This window comes from Ictalurus punctatus, chromosome 15 (genome assembly GCF_001660625.3).
Source record: "Ictalurus punctatus breed USDA103 chromosome 15, Coco_2.0, whole genome shotgun sequence".
NCBI classification, from domain to species: Eukaryota; Metazoa; Chordata; class Actinopteri; order Siluriformes; family Ictaluridae; genus Ictalurus; species Ictalurus punctatus.
Window position 1 is genome coordinate 13,663,641 of NC_030430.2, and position 14,575 is coordinate 13,678,215.

The 14,575-nt window shown below is 37.2% G+C and overlaps 1 protein-coding gene across 3 annotated transcripts in view; it reads right to left on the bottom strand.

The window, feature by feature from the left end:
• Positions 1 to 3,131: 3,131 nt before the first annotated feature.
• Positions 3,132 to 14,575, bottom strand: part of LOC108276377 (sodium-dependent lysophosphatidylcholine symporter 1) — a 28,210-nt gene continuing 16,766 nt past the window's right edge. For 2 of the 3 annotated variants that reach the window (XM_017487991.3, XM_053686110.1), the window contains 9 exons: positions 11,657 to 11,844; positions 10,196 to 10,286; positions 9,899 to 10,020; positions 9,258 to 9,341; positions 7,188 to 7,271; positions 6,614 to 6,726; positions 6,166 to 6,309; positions 5,019 to 5,195; positions 3,132 to 4,524 (listed from right to left, as the gene is read on the bottom strand). In XM_017487991.3, coding sequence (XP_017343480.1) covers positions 4,485 to 4,524; positions 5,019 to 5,195; positions 6,166 to 6,309; positions 6,614 to 6,726; positions 7,188 to 7,271; positions 9,258 to 9,341; positions 9,899 to 10,020; positions 10,196 to 10,286; positions 11,657 to 11,844 — 1,043 coding nt within the window. In that variant the 3' untranslated portion in view covers positions 3,132 to 4,484. The remainder of the gene's footprint in view (positions 4,525 to 5,018; positions 5,196 to 6,165; positions 6,310 to 6,613; positions 6,727 to 7,187; positions 7,272 to 9,257; positions 9,342 to 9,898; positions 10,021 to 10,195; positions 10,287 to 11,656; positions 11,845 to 14,575) is intronic. The other variant, XM_017487992.3, reaches the window with a different exon arrangement.

A 14,575-nucleotide genomic window follows, 5' to 3' on the forward strand; every position in this document is an offset into this window, starting at 1 on the left:
TTGATCAGATCGATTCGGCATATATGAAAGAGAGGAGGCACCGACTAAAAATAGCCGCTTGTTATTTCAACTGGAGGAAGCAGGCACATTTTAAGCCAGCCCATAAACATTACAACAAAGGAAACTAATTGTTTAGGCGTTAATTACATTAGGTGCGTCATACATTCATATTTCAGTGGACACACACTCACATGCACACAAATAATCTTGATGCCTGCAATGAAAACATTGCAAGCTAAGGTGTTTTCAGTTCACATAGAGATGTGATTCACTCATAGTGGCAAGGATATTCCAAGTCCTCTTAAATTGGCTGTATTTTATTTATTTACTTATTTACGTTTGCAAGGAAAAGTCAGCAAAGATGTAGAGAAGCAGTGTTGGGTAAATTATAAAAAAAAAGTAATCCACTGCAGATTACTAATTACTCCTTTAAAATTGTAATATGATTACTGTATGTAAAAACTAATCAGATTACATATTACTTTACTTTCCCCTTACTTTCAAAAATCTATCAAACCTACAAAAATACACTACAAAGTGAAACTCATTGTTCTGTCAGTCATTTTAGCACTGTAAACATTTTAACAACGTATGACATGATCAGAAAAAGGTGGACTTATCATGACACTTGCCTCAGGTGTTGTCACTCTTTGTAGGACTACCAGACCAATAAAATATAAAACTTTTCTAACTAGGCTAGTTTTGTGTCGCTAGTCAAGTAAAGTCAGGTGATTTTATTGTGATTTCAACCATATACAGCTGGCACACTACACAGTGAAACGAAACAACATTCCTCTAGGACTATGGTGCTATAGTACATTGCCAGATCACTGCCTGTGACGTGTGACACGATGTACAACCCCAATTCTGAAAAAGTTGGGACAGTATGGAAAATGCTAATAAAAACAAAGAGAAGTGATTTTTTGTAACTATACTTTGACTTGTATTTAAACAAACAAACATATAAAGACAAGGTATTTGATATTTCACCTAATCAAATGCATAGTTTTTTGACAAGCTGAAATAAGAAGGTGATGTGAAACAGGTGAGGCAGTCTTCTAATCATAGTATATAAGGAGCCTCCAAAAAAAGGCCTAATCCTTCAAGAGAAAGGATGGGTCAAGGCTTGCCAATCTGCCAACAGATGTGTCAGACAGTAATCCAACAGTTTGAGAACAACATTCCCCAAAGACAAATTGGTAGGATTTGGGGCATTTCACCTTCTACAGCGCACAATATAATTAAAAGATTCAAGGAATCCGGTAAAATCTTGGTGTGTAAAGGGCAAAGCCGAAAACCACTTCTGAATGCGCATGATCACCAATCCCTCAGACATCACTGTTTTAAAAACTGTCATGAGTCTGTAATGGATATCCTGACATGGGCTTGGTAATACTTTGGTAAACCTTTGTTAATCAACACCATTCGCCGCTGCATCCACAGATACCAGTTAAGGCTTTACTATGCAAAGCAGAAGCCATACATCAACACTGTCCATTCTTTGGGCTCGGTCTCATCTGAGATGACAGAAGCACAGTGGAATCATGTTTTGTGGTCCGACGAGTCAACATTTGAAATAGTTTTTGGACAAAACAGCCGTTGTGTTCTCCGGGCCAAAGAGGAAAAGGACCGTCCTAGTTGTTATCAGCAGCAGGTCCAAAAGCCAGTGTCTGTCATGGTATGGGGGTGTTTCAGTGCCCATGGCATAGGTAACTTGCGCATCTGTGAGGGCACCATTAATGCAGAAAGATATGTACACATTTTGGAGCAACATATGTTGCCATCCAGAGCAGGACAATGCCAAACCACAGTCTTTTATGATGTGCAACACAACATTTTCTTGACAGACTCTTGCTGTATTTTAATCTTGCTTGATTTGAGTGTAGCATTTGACACCATAGATCATGATATCCTTTTGCTAAGACTTGGTCATGTTGTTGGGTTTCAGGGGCCTATGCTGGAATGGTTTGCCTCTTATCTCAAGAAGATAACTTTTTCTGTTAATGTAGGGAAGTGTTTCTCATCCTGTGCTCAAATGTCCTATGGTGTTACCCAGGGTTCCATTTTGGGCCCTTTTCTCAATATATGCTTCCTCTAGGTCAAATTATTGCGAGACACCACTTATCATATCATTTCTATGCCGATGACACTTAGCTTTATCTTCCTGTGAAAAATAAGACCTGCTCTGTGTCGAGTTTGCTTGACTGTCTGCATGACATTAAGCGTTGGATGGACATGAACTTTTTATAGCTATACAATGACAAAACCTAAATCTTCTTTGGCCCATCAGCTCTGTCCTCTGACATTGTCAGTCAGCTTGGTCTCCTCTCTTCTAATGCGTGTGACTGTGTCAAAAACCTTGGTGTCATTTTTGACTCCACACTGTGCTTTGATAAGCAGATTAGTGCTGTGATAAAAAGCAGTTCCTTTCAGTTAAGATCTCTTGCTAAAATCAAGATTATGTTCTCCAGGAAGGACCTCCAAACTGTTGTTCATGCATTTATAACAACTAGGTTGGACTATTGTAATTCGATCTATCTGGGTTTGCCTAGAACAACTATTTATTGTTTGCACTTGGTACAAAATGCAGCAGCCAGACTATTGACTGGCACTAAAAAACATGAGCACATTACACCTGTGCTCGCTTCTCTTCATTGGATACCGGTCAATTTCCTTGTTGATTTTAACATTCTGCTTTTTGTTTTTAAAGTTTTGCATGAACTTGCTCCACAGAATATTTGTGAGCTTCTCACTCCATACACTGCTTAAGACACCCTTCGATCATCCAATCAATTACTACTCTCAGTAGTAGTAGTATTTACATATACATATATAAAATTATATAATAATTAGTGTTTGTGAATTGCATTTGCATGTTGCATTTGTGGAGTGACCTTGGGTGTTTTTTTTTTTTTGTTTGTTTTTTTTTTAAATAAAATGCAAAAATAATTAGTAGTAGTAGTATTAATTAGTTGGACCAGATCTTATTTAGGGGTTACATAGCAAAGGGAATGAATACATATGCACGCACACATTTTCAGTTTAACCTTTTTCAAACAAGGTTGTTTTTTTTTTTTCCTTTCATTCCGCTTCAACAATTTATATTATTCTCTTAGGTCCATTACATAAAATCCAAATTAAAAATCCATTTAATTCCAGGTTGTAATGCAACAAAACAGCAAAAATACCAAGGGGGATTAATACTTTTTGCAAGGCACTGTAACTGATTATCATTTAAAAATTCATAAATCATAAACATGCAATCATTTATTACAAGCATATCTATTTCTGTCTCTCTTACACACACTTACAATCACACTCAGAGCTTACAAAACTGCATAGAGTGATAGGTCTAGGCCAGTCAAGTAGGTTTAACAAATAATACATTCATTTACCTAAATCATGTGACAAATATTTAGTCTTAAAGACTGGGTTATACTGAAAAATGTTACATCCATGGGGACGTATGTGCTTATTATTATATTATTTGTATTAGTGCTGGTGATGTGACATTTAGCTTGTTTCTGTGCATGTTTCTCTGTTGCTCCTCCCACTGTCCATTTTACAGGATCATGAGTGCCACCTGATCAGTGTTTCAGCTCTTTAAGGGGATGACTGGAGGAGTATAAAAGAAACCAGTGTTCTCCAAAGAAGAGACAGACAGACACTAAAAGCTCTTTTATAGAGAGACTGCCATCTGTTGGTCCCAGAGTTATGCTATTTGTGTGCTTGTGTTAAGGTGAAACACAATATTTTTAGTGTTTTTTTTCTGCTGGCGTCTGTGTGTGTGTGTGTTCCAGGGTAGTAGTTGATACATTCGGTGTGTGAGTAATGATTTTACAAGTTATTTAAATGTGTTTGCTATTGTTGGAAATAACTTGTACTGTAAATAGTGTATATAATTGTATATAGTGCCAGGCTGTGGGCCCTGGTTTGTTTTCTCTTCCTTTGTTTTTGTGTAATTTATTGTTAGAGATTTTTATGGTGGGATTATATTTAGGGAGAGGGATGCCATTTTATTTGAAGACCCTTCTTTATTCCTGTTTCTGACCAGAGAAGAAGTGAGGGAAGTCTGTCTTTATTTTCAATGATAAGATGTTTCCAAAAGCCTTTAGAAAGAACCTTTTTGTTTGTTGTTTTGGTCGTTTCCCCTCCTGAAGCCTTGTTTGTTCGTATAACAGCAGTTGTGAAAATAAAACTTGTTACATTATCTTTATCCCTCACATGTGGTGTCGATGTGCTTTGTGCCTGCCCTGGGACCTGGAGACGGTTTTCTCTCTCTTCACTTTTTTTTACCCTCCTTTCTGACCCCTGGACTTACCGTACAAAGAATATACAAATTAAACACTGGTAAATGTTTTCACCTCAGAATAGCTGCATAGATCCTGCTCAAAATGACATGCATCCATAACTGTTGCAAGAGCTACATGGAAAGGAAAATCATCCAAGACCAATAAAGTGACTTGAGATCCAGCATGAATTCTTCAAAGACCAACCTCCCCTCTTGGCTCTGTATTTTCTTCTCTGTATAACCAGAAAAAAAGATGAGTCACATAATGAAGAATTTAGCTCAAACTGTTTCTGTATTTGTAGTCTGTGCAGTTTTAAATTCAACTAGTTATGTATTGACCCAGTACACATCATCAGTATTGGGACAGATACTGGCCTAAAACTCTTGATTGGTATTTAATAGGAATTTGAAATAGTGCATTAACACATTTAATTTCTGTCTATATATTCATGTGTTTTCTACATTATTCACTTCTCCCACATTCTAACTGCATAATTGGTCAATGTGATATGCAGCATTTGATGCACACTTCAGTACTGCTTTGACTAAATTGAAGAGATGCATCTTATTAATTTTGTTTTGACAATGTAAATTTCAAATTCTAGTGGTAAATAAAGATAAGATAAAGCTGTCAGAACACATTTGTGTACTTATGAATAAACAACATTATCAGCACTCATCTTGAAAGCCCATTGACAATAAACCACCACTCTATGGGCACACTTACACTGCTTTCCGCAGTGTGGCCTGGATCTTCAAGCGTTGCTGTTCATTTATGGGGTAAAGGTAAAAGAACACCATTCCTATCAGCAGCAGACAGATGGGCACTGGGACAAACAGCACCTTCAATGTGGTGATCACTCCAGAGTCATGTCTACAAGCACCAGGCTGGTACCCTGCATAGCTGAGAAAGAGATGTGTAGGTGATGTATTTCATGTACTCTCAAGCAGTGATCAGCTTGAGAGCTACCAATTGTGGTCTAAATCCGAAATGCCTTCATTGCTTAGATTTGGTGTGGCAGATCTAGGTTAGCTGCTATCCAGAAAGAGGGCTCATGTATAAATAATTTAAAACACAAACAATAAAACATTTGGCATAAAACATATGAAAAAATCTGGCAGGCTTTGAGCAAGTTGTTGGACAGTTATGTGCCATAGCAAAACAGACATAAGCCTAGTCAATTCAGTTTGTAATCACATACTGGCTGTTGAACATTCAACTTTTGGGGTAACCAGATTTTACAAATGTTTGCTTGTGGTAGAGATGCATGCAACAGATAAATATATTTCAGTTCAGGAAAGCATGTAGTTTTCAAAACTATACATAAAATGCCAAATCATTCACCATGTGATGGTCTGCCACCCATATACAATGCCTTCTACTAATATAGGCATCCTTGGTAAATATGAGCAAAGAAGGCTGTGAAAAAAATTGTCTTTATTGTTTAAACTTTTGATCTTTTGTTCAAATAATTAACAGAAATACTCTGCTCTCATGGACATCAAACAATTGCAACCAAAACACAGGTTTATCTTTAAAAAAAAAAATCTTTGTTAAATATAGGTGTGCAACAATTATTGTTTAAAAAAAAAAAACTGTGTTGTGCTAAACCTGTGTTGTGTTTGCAATGTTTGATATCCATGAGAGCAGAGTATTTTTGTGAATTTTTTAAACAAAAGATCAGAAGGTTAAACAATAAGGACAATTTTTCACAGCCTTCTTTGCTCACATTTACCAAGGGTACCAATATTAGTGGAGAGCACTGTAAAGTCATCTCATCAGCTGAATATAATTCATGTTTTACAAGCATCTGTGCAAGCCACCAAGCAGTATTAAATGAAGCCCCTAAATATATTTACAAATTAATCCTTACTATAGTGCAAGTGTAGAGACACCTTGTGACATGCCTCCGCCAAACTTGTTAAAAAATACATAGCAAGAGGTAAACAGGGGTTCCAGATCGGTGCATGATGGGTTCTTCACCTTAAAGTCATCCACCGCATCTGGCAGCATTGACCTGCAAATCGAAAAGATAAGCAGTGTAATAGGAAATAACGAGTAGAAGATTTTTCTTTAACATTATCATGTGCGTATTACAAGAAGTTAAAAAATTTGAGTAGAATGGCAATTGACAGGCAAAAAAATCTCATAATACTCATAGTATGACATTCAGTATAATGTCATTTATTTCAGCAAAGAAACAGAAAATGGCAGACTATTGTGTTTCAACTAGCCAATCAGTTTTCCTTCTATTTTGTTTTCAATTATTGGACCTCCAAGGAGAAGATAAAAGGATTATATAAAACCTAGAGTGAACTTACCATGGCAGTAAATACAGGGATGCTAGACTGGCACCAGCCAAAATCGCCCCTATGGCAGAGATAAGAAAATTTCCCTTCTGACAGTATAGGAGGATGAGAGCTGGAATATAAATCTGTACAGAAACAAGAACATATACTACAAATACTGATTTAACTTCTTGATTTAAAAACATGTTTTTTGAGGTGACCCATATGCGCAAAAGAACCAGAAACAAAAAAAAGTAACAAAAAAAACCCCCAACATAACAGTAAGTTAGGAAACAGTACAGCAAAACCAACAACACTGCAGCAAAATTGGAAATACAACATCAAAACCAAAAACACAACCGCAAATTTAGAAACAAAACAGCCTATTCAGTGACAAAACAGCAGTGAATCTTTGAATTTGATGTTATGTTTGTAAATTTGCTGATGTGTCTGAATTTGCTGTCATGTTTTCAAATTTGCTGTTGTGTTTAGCACTTATGAGCCACTGTATACTTTATTTATGATATAAATATTAGGTAACTTTTTGTACTGTATCCACATTGTTAATGTACACTTGGGAAATAATAAGGACAGAAGACAATCTCACTGTTAGCCCAATGAAGATAGTGGTCTTCTTGCCCAGCCTGACCAATAGCATCTGCCATAATGAAATGAACAATATGGCTGCCATCTGCACACAGAATGAGAGGTTTAATTGTAATTAATAACACTAATTCTTATTTAAGAATAACAAAATGATATGTTTCTGTAACCTCTGATGAGCTACACACATAATTCATAGAGAAAGGCTGTTATTTGGTTTTAAAAAAGTTTTTCCTGCATAAACTGAACCTGACCAAGGCACACATTTCACTGGTCCAGGAAGTGCAATAAACTGGAAGGTTCGATATGAACATGTCAGGAAAATGGAAAGGAGAAAACAATGTAATCAAAGAACAACTGAAAATATAACCCACAAAATGGATATAAGCATTACCGCCATGCTTGTCTAAGGGAATTTGCAACATTTGTGTAAGAAGGGATATAATAATCTAATATTCCCAGGGCAAATAATGAGAGTTCTTGCTATATAATCAGGACCAACTGGCCTAATATGACCACCTTCTTGTTTGCCCTATGGTTATTTCATAGACTTAGATCTACAATATCTCGATTTCACAGACCTAAAGCATAACACAAGCAGTGCAAAAAGTCCTAAATCTGTAGACAAACACAGAAGAAAGTGGTCATGCAGGCTGGTTGTTATTGCTAAAAATGTGACACTAGGTAAGGCCATATCAAGCTCAATGCGAAGGAAATAAGACATCGACTCATTCCCATTGTATAGTAATACCTTAAGTAATACATGGACAGTGTGGGAGACACACTGTTTTCTGCCTTGCGAAGCAAACTGAACCTGACCAACACACACAGTGAAAGAAATGTTTCTAGGCTATGTGTCTCACCCCTGCAGGCCAAGACCAAGAACTTATTGTGAGTCACCAAATGAGCCCCTGGTATTGGGATGTGCAAAATTTAAAAGCTTGCATGTGAAGTACTCATTTCTTTATAAAACATACATACTTTCATTGTGTTAAACAACAAAGAACACATACTGATCTATAATAATTACCAGAGTGAAAAAGCAACCAACATTAGCACAGAGCTCTAATTAATCTGTATCAACAAGCTGCCTGCTGAGCTGCACAAACTCTGCCCGCTAAGCACCCAGATGCAAATTTACAGTTCCTAATCTAATCACTCCAAGCAATTTCCTGTGGTGCGTAGAGGGAAACTGACAAAATGTCTGTCTTATTATTTATTTAATTTTTTTTGCCTGTTTACTATTCAACATTTTGGCCATTTTTGAAGTGCTTGGAATACTGAAAAGCTCACAAAACTTGGCATGCACATCAGAAGTGATGAACATAAGGTCCTAGCATAGGTTGGACCTGAGTGTGACCTGGAGCTCAATAGCACTCCCTTTTAGATTCTTCCTAAATGTGAGCATCCAGTTTCTCATACCAACTATCAACAAGGAGTGTTATAAACCAAACTTTTTAATACTCCTCCGAGAGGGTTCAACAAATTCAAACCAAATTTGCTCAACATAATGTCAAGATGCCATGATGTTAGATTACAAAGGAACTTTTCATATCAAATGTGTGTTTGCGAACTCTTTAGAATTTTATATATTTCTGCATAAATATGACCTAAAACATCATCAGATTTTCATACAAGTCCTTAAAGTGGATAAAGAGAACCCAATAAAACAAATTAGTGAAAAAATATTATACCTGGTCATTTATTTGTTGAGGAAAATGATCCAAAATTACATATCTATGAGTGGCAAAAGTATGTGAAGCTTTGTGCTCAGTATCTTGTGTGACCCTCTTGTGTAGCAATAAATGCAACTAAACGTTTCCGGTAACTGCTCATTAGTCCTGCAACATCGGCTTGGAGGCATTTCAGATGGGACTGTGTTATAGGTTGTGACAAAACTATACGAGCAAAAAGGGAGGATCAAAAATGGAATTTCTTTTAATGTTCTTTCACTTGTTTTGGTGTGTATTCCACTGTGTCAGCGCTATCATTGACTTCGATGCTTCCTCTGTGGTACAAGTCAATGTAAACCTGTTGAAACTGCCATATAAGCATACAGTGACAGAGCACTTACCAGTAATATGAGTACAAGGTGCTGGAAGTAAGCCCCCAATCCAACTGCATGTGTACAGAAGAGAGCAAAGTTTCCCTGGGTAATCTAAATCAATAAAGCAAGCAAGAAAATAAATAAATAAATAGATAGATAAATGCAAAATATTCATTATATGCTGTTTATCTATCTGATAACATAACATTGAACATATACATATATACATATATATATATATATATATATATATATATATATATATATATATATATATATGTGTGTGTGTGTGTGTGTGTGTGTGTGTGTGTGTGTGTGTGTGTATTATATATATATATATATATATATATATATATATATATATATATATATATATATATATATATATATATGTATATATGTGTGTGTGTGTATGTGTGTATTATATATATATATATATATATATATATATATATATATATATATATATATATATATATATATATATATATATATATATATTAGTCTCATCATTTTGGCTAATGGCTAATGAGGTCCATGCACCTTATTGGCACCTCTCTAACACACATCACAATGTGAAAAATCCAAAAGAGGCACTACTGCTAGTTTTCGTCACATCACTATGAGTAATGTACTACCAAAAACTGTATTACTTTTGGGGTTCTGACCTGAAAAGCAAGTGAGGAAAAGAGAAATCCGAGCACAAGTAGCACGTATGATTTATGTCTCACAACCATTTTCATACTGGTCAGGTATGACACTTGTATGCAGTCCATCTTACTCAGTGGAGCTGATAAAGAAACAAACACACAAGAAAATCCAAACTAGATTTTTTAAATATTGAACAATTCCCATAAGGCAGCCACTGCAACAGTGAATACCAAATATTGAACATGATGTGAAACTGCTATAGATGTTTAACAAAACTGGTTATTCCATAAAAAAAATATTATTCTTTCACTTACCCAATTGCTCCTTCACCCCAAGGAACAGCACAATGCAGCACATGAAGTAGATCACTCCTAACACCAATGCAGCAATCAAATAAGCTCTCCTCTGTAGGATTACAACACACACACACACACACACACACACACACACACACACACACACACACACACACACACACACAGTCACTACTCCTTAAGTAATAAACTTTGGTATAAATTATGTAAATTTAAGTGTAAAAATTTTTCAACTAAAAAAAAAGAAATCATACAAAGAATTTTTACATTGTTTTACCAGAGTCTGGCAGTAGATGTAGTCAGCTGGTGTGACAGGGCTTAGGTAAATCACACACTTTAATCTAGAAGCCTTAAAGATACTACGTAGAATTTTAAATGAGCTGTTGATACAGTAGAAATTTAGTCTTAAATAAAGATTCAAATTGAGCGAATGCTATTTAGTAGACTCTAACTCAGAGCTGTCAAACATACAGCTCAGACTGACCTGATAAAAGTTCTAATCTGGCCCAGCAAATTAAAGTAGAATCCGTGTTCTAAATTAAAATCGTCTTGGATCATAATTGAATTGAAAGATTTGACAAAAGAGCTAGTCTCTTTTATTCCACTAGGGGACAAAATAGAGCAAACCCATCTGCTGTCAGAGACTTAATACTGAAATCTAGTTCTTCATCGTGCCACCTTAATCCTGCTCCTACATTTGTCATCACATACTGTCATTCTGTCCTTTCTGCACCCATTTCTCACTTCATAAACAGATCTTAAGCTTCTACTTCTCTCCCTCTACCATTTAAAACTATGACTCCAATTCTTAAAAAACCTAACTTGGACTATACTGTTCATTCTAATTTTCACCCTCCCTCTAACTTACCGTTCATTTCCAAAATACTGGAAAGTACTGTTGCCTCCCAGCTCCAATCTTTCCTCGCTCAAAATAATCTCTTTGACCCCTTTCAATCTGGCTTTCGTCCTCGTCATAGTACTGAAATTGCCCTCGTAAGGTTTGTCAATGACCGATTACTCTCTAGCGACTCCAGTTCTCTTTTCTATCCTTTTATTACTCGATCTTAGTTCCGGTTTTGATACTGTCCATCATGATTTACTTCTCTCCTGCCTCTCAGATATCGGTGTCACTGGTGCTGCTCTTTCCTAACTTACTTCTTATCTCACTGATCTACAGTTTTACATTTCTATGCACGATTATCAGTCGCCTACTGTCGCTCTGAAATTAGCTGTCCCTCAGGGATTGGTTCTTGGACCTCTATTATTCATATATATACACACACACACATTCATATTTTTATATATTTATATATATATTTATATATATATATATATATATATATATATATATATATATATATATATATATATATATATATATATATATATATTTATATATTTATATATATATACACATACATACACACACACACACACACACACACAGCCTTCATGCCTCACCGTATCCTGTAGTGTGTCAATGAAAGGAGAGATAGAGTTGTGGTATAGCACAGATGAGTAGTTTCCAGTGAGTGCATTACTCTCATTCAGCGCACTGCATGCTTGTGCTTTTTTAGCTTGATACACCCCCACAATCTGTCCCTGAATGGTTGCTCCTGCCAATGTCGCAAGCATCTCCATCCCCATTCCTGCAGGATGAACAGAGTGGAGGCAGAAATTGATATCGAGGTAGACCAAACACACAAAATAAATATTGCCAATGTAAGCAAATTTGCACTTTGCAAATAGCAACCTCCTGACAATTACGAGTAACCATACATCCTGAATAGATAGATCATGGTCATAGATAAACAGATATAGTTCCTGTGGAATGCACATCAGCTGACCTAATAAATTAGCAGCGCAGGATATTTCTCCCACAGTACAGGAAACAGGAAAATATGTCTTGCATATCAACTGGGGTTTCAAATACTGTAAATGTGGCCCTTTGTGTGCCTCTAGGCCATTTATATTAAAGAGTCTACTTCTACAGTGCCCTCCACTAATATTGGCACCCTTGGTAAATATGAGCAAAGAAGGCTGTGAAAAATCGTCTTTGTTTAACCTTTTGAGCACAAAAATACACTGCTCTCATGGATATCAAAACAACTGCAAACAAAACACGGGTTTATAAAAATAAACTTTGTTAAATATAGGTATACTACAATTATTAGCACCCTTTTAGTTAATACCTTGTGCGAATATACAGTATCTCACAAAAGTGAGTACACCCCTCACGTTTTTGTAAATATTTGTTTATATTTTTAATGTGACAACACTAAAACACTACACTACATGTAAAGTAGTGAGTGTACAGCTTGTATAATACTGTAAATTTGCTGTCCCCTGAAAATACCTCAACACACAGCCATTAATGTCTAAACCGCTGGCAACAAAAGTGAGTACACCCCTAAGTGAAAATGTCCAAATTGGGCCCAAAGTATCAATATTTTTGTGGCCACCATTATTTTCCAGCACTGCCTTAACCCTCTTGGGCATGGAGTTCACCAGAGCTTCACAGGTTGCCACTGGAGTCCTCTTCCACTCCTCCATGACGACATCAATGAGCTGGTGGATGTTAGAGACCTTGTGCTGCGTTTGAGGGTGCCCCACAGATGCTCAATAGGTTTTATGTCTGGAGACATGCTTGACCAGTCCATCACCTTCACCCTCAGCTTCTTTAGTGTGTTTGGGGTCATTATCATGCTGGAATACTGCCCTGCGGCCCAGTCTCCGAAGGGAGGGGATCATGCTCTGCTTCAGTATGTCACAGTACATGTTGGCATTCATGGTTCCCTCAATGAACTGCAGCTCCCCAGTGCCGGCAGCACTCATGCAGCCCCAGACCATGACACTCCCACCACCATGCTTGAATGTAGGCAAGACACACTTGTCTTTGTACTCCTCACCTGGTTGCCGCCACACACGCTTGACACCATCTGAACCAAATAAGTTTATCTTGGTCTCATCAGACCACAGGACCTGGTTCCAGTAATCCATGTCCTTAGGCTGCTTGTCTTTAGCAAACTGTTTGCAGGCTTTCTTGTGCATCATCTTTAGAAGAGGCTTCCTTCTGGGACGACAGCCATGCAGACCAATTTGATGCAGCATGTGGCGTTTGATCTGAGCACTGACAGGCTGACCCCCCACCCATTCAACCTCTGCAGCAATGCTGCAGGACTCATACGTCTATTTCCCAAAGACAAACTCTGGATATGACGCTGAGCAGGTGCACTCAACTTCTTTGGTCGACCATGGCGAGGCCTGTTCTGAGTGGAACCTGTCCTGTTAAACCGCTGTATGGTCTTGACCACCGTGCTGCAGCTCAGTGTCAGGGTCTTGACCATCTTCTTATAGCCTAGGCCATCTTTATGTAGAGCAACAATTCTTTTTTTCAGATCCTCAGAGAGTTCTTTGCCATGAGGTGCCATGTTGAACTTCCACTGACCAGTATGAGGGAGTGTGAGAGTGATGACACCAAATTTAACACACCTGCTTCCTATTCACACCCGAGACCTTGTAACACTAACAAGTCACATGACACCGGGGAGGGAAAATGGCTAATTGGGCCCAATTTGGACATTATAACTTAGGGATGTACTCACTTTTGTAGACATTAATGGCTGTGTGTTGAGTTATTTTGAGGGGACAGCAAATTTACACTGTTACACAAGCTGTACACTCACTACTTTACATTGTAGCAAAGTGTCATTTCTTCAGTGTTGTCACATGAAAAGATATAATCAAATATTTACAAAAATGTGAGGGGTGTACTCACTTTTGTGGATACTGTAACAGCTCTGAGTCTTCTCCTATAATGCCTGTTAAGGCTGGAGAATACATGGCAGGGGATCCGAGATCATTCCTCCATACAGAATGTCTCCAGATCCTTCAAATTTTGAGGTTCACACTGGAGGAGTCTCCTCTTCAGTTCACCCCACAGGTTTTCTATGGGTTTCAAGTCAGGGGACTGGGATGGCCATGGCAGGACCTTGATTTTGTGGTCAGTAAACCATTTTTGTGTTGATTTTGATGTATGTTTTGGATCATTGTCCTGCTGGAAGATCCAACCATGGCCCATTTTAAGCTTTCTGGCAGAGGCAATCAGGTTTTTATTTAATATCTGTTTATATTTCATAGAGTCCATGATGCAATGGACCTGGAAAAAATGTCCTCTGGCAGAAAAACAGCTCCAAAACATTAAAAAGCCACCACCATATTTAACCGTGGGTTAATAATTAAGAAGTTCCGTTAACTGGAACTTCTTAATTATTGTCCTGATGGTGGAAATTGGCATTTTCAATGCTTGTGCTATTTTCTTATAGCCACTTCTCATTTTCTGAAGCTCAACAACCTTTTGCCACACATCACAAATATATT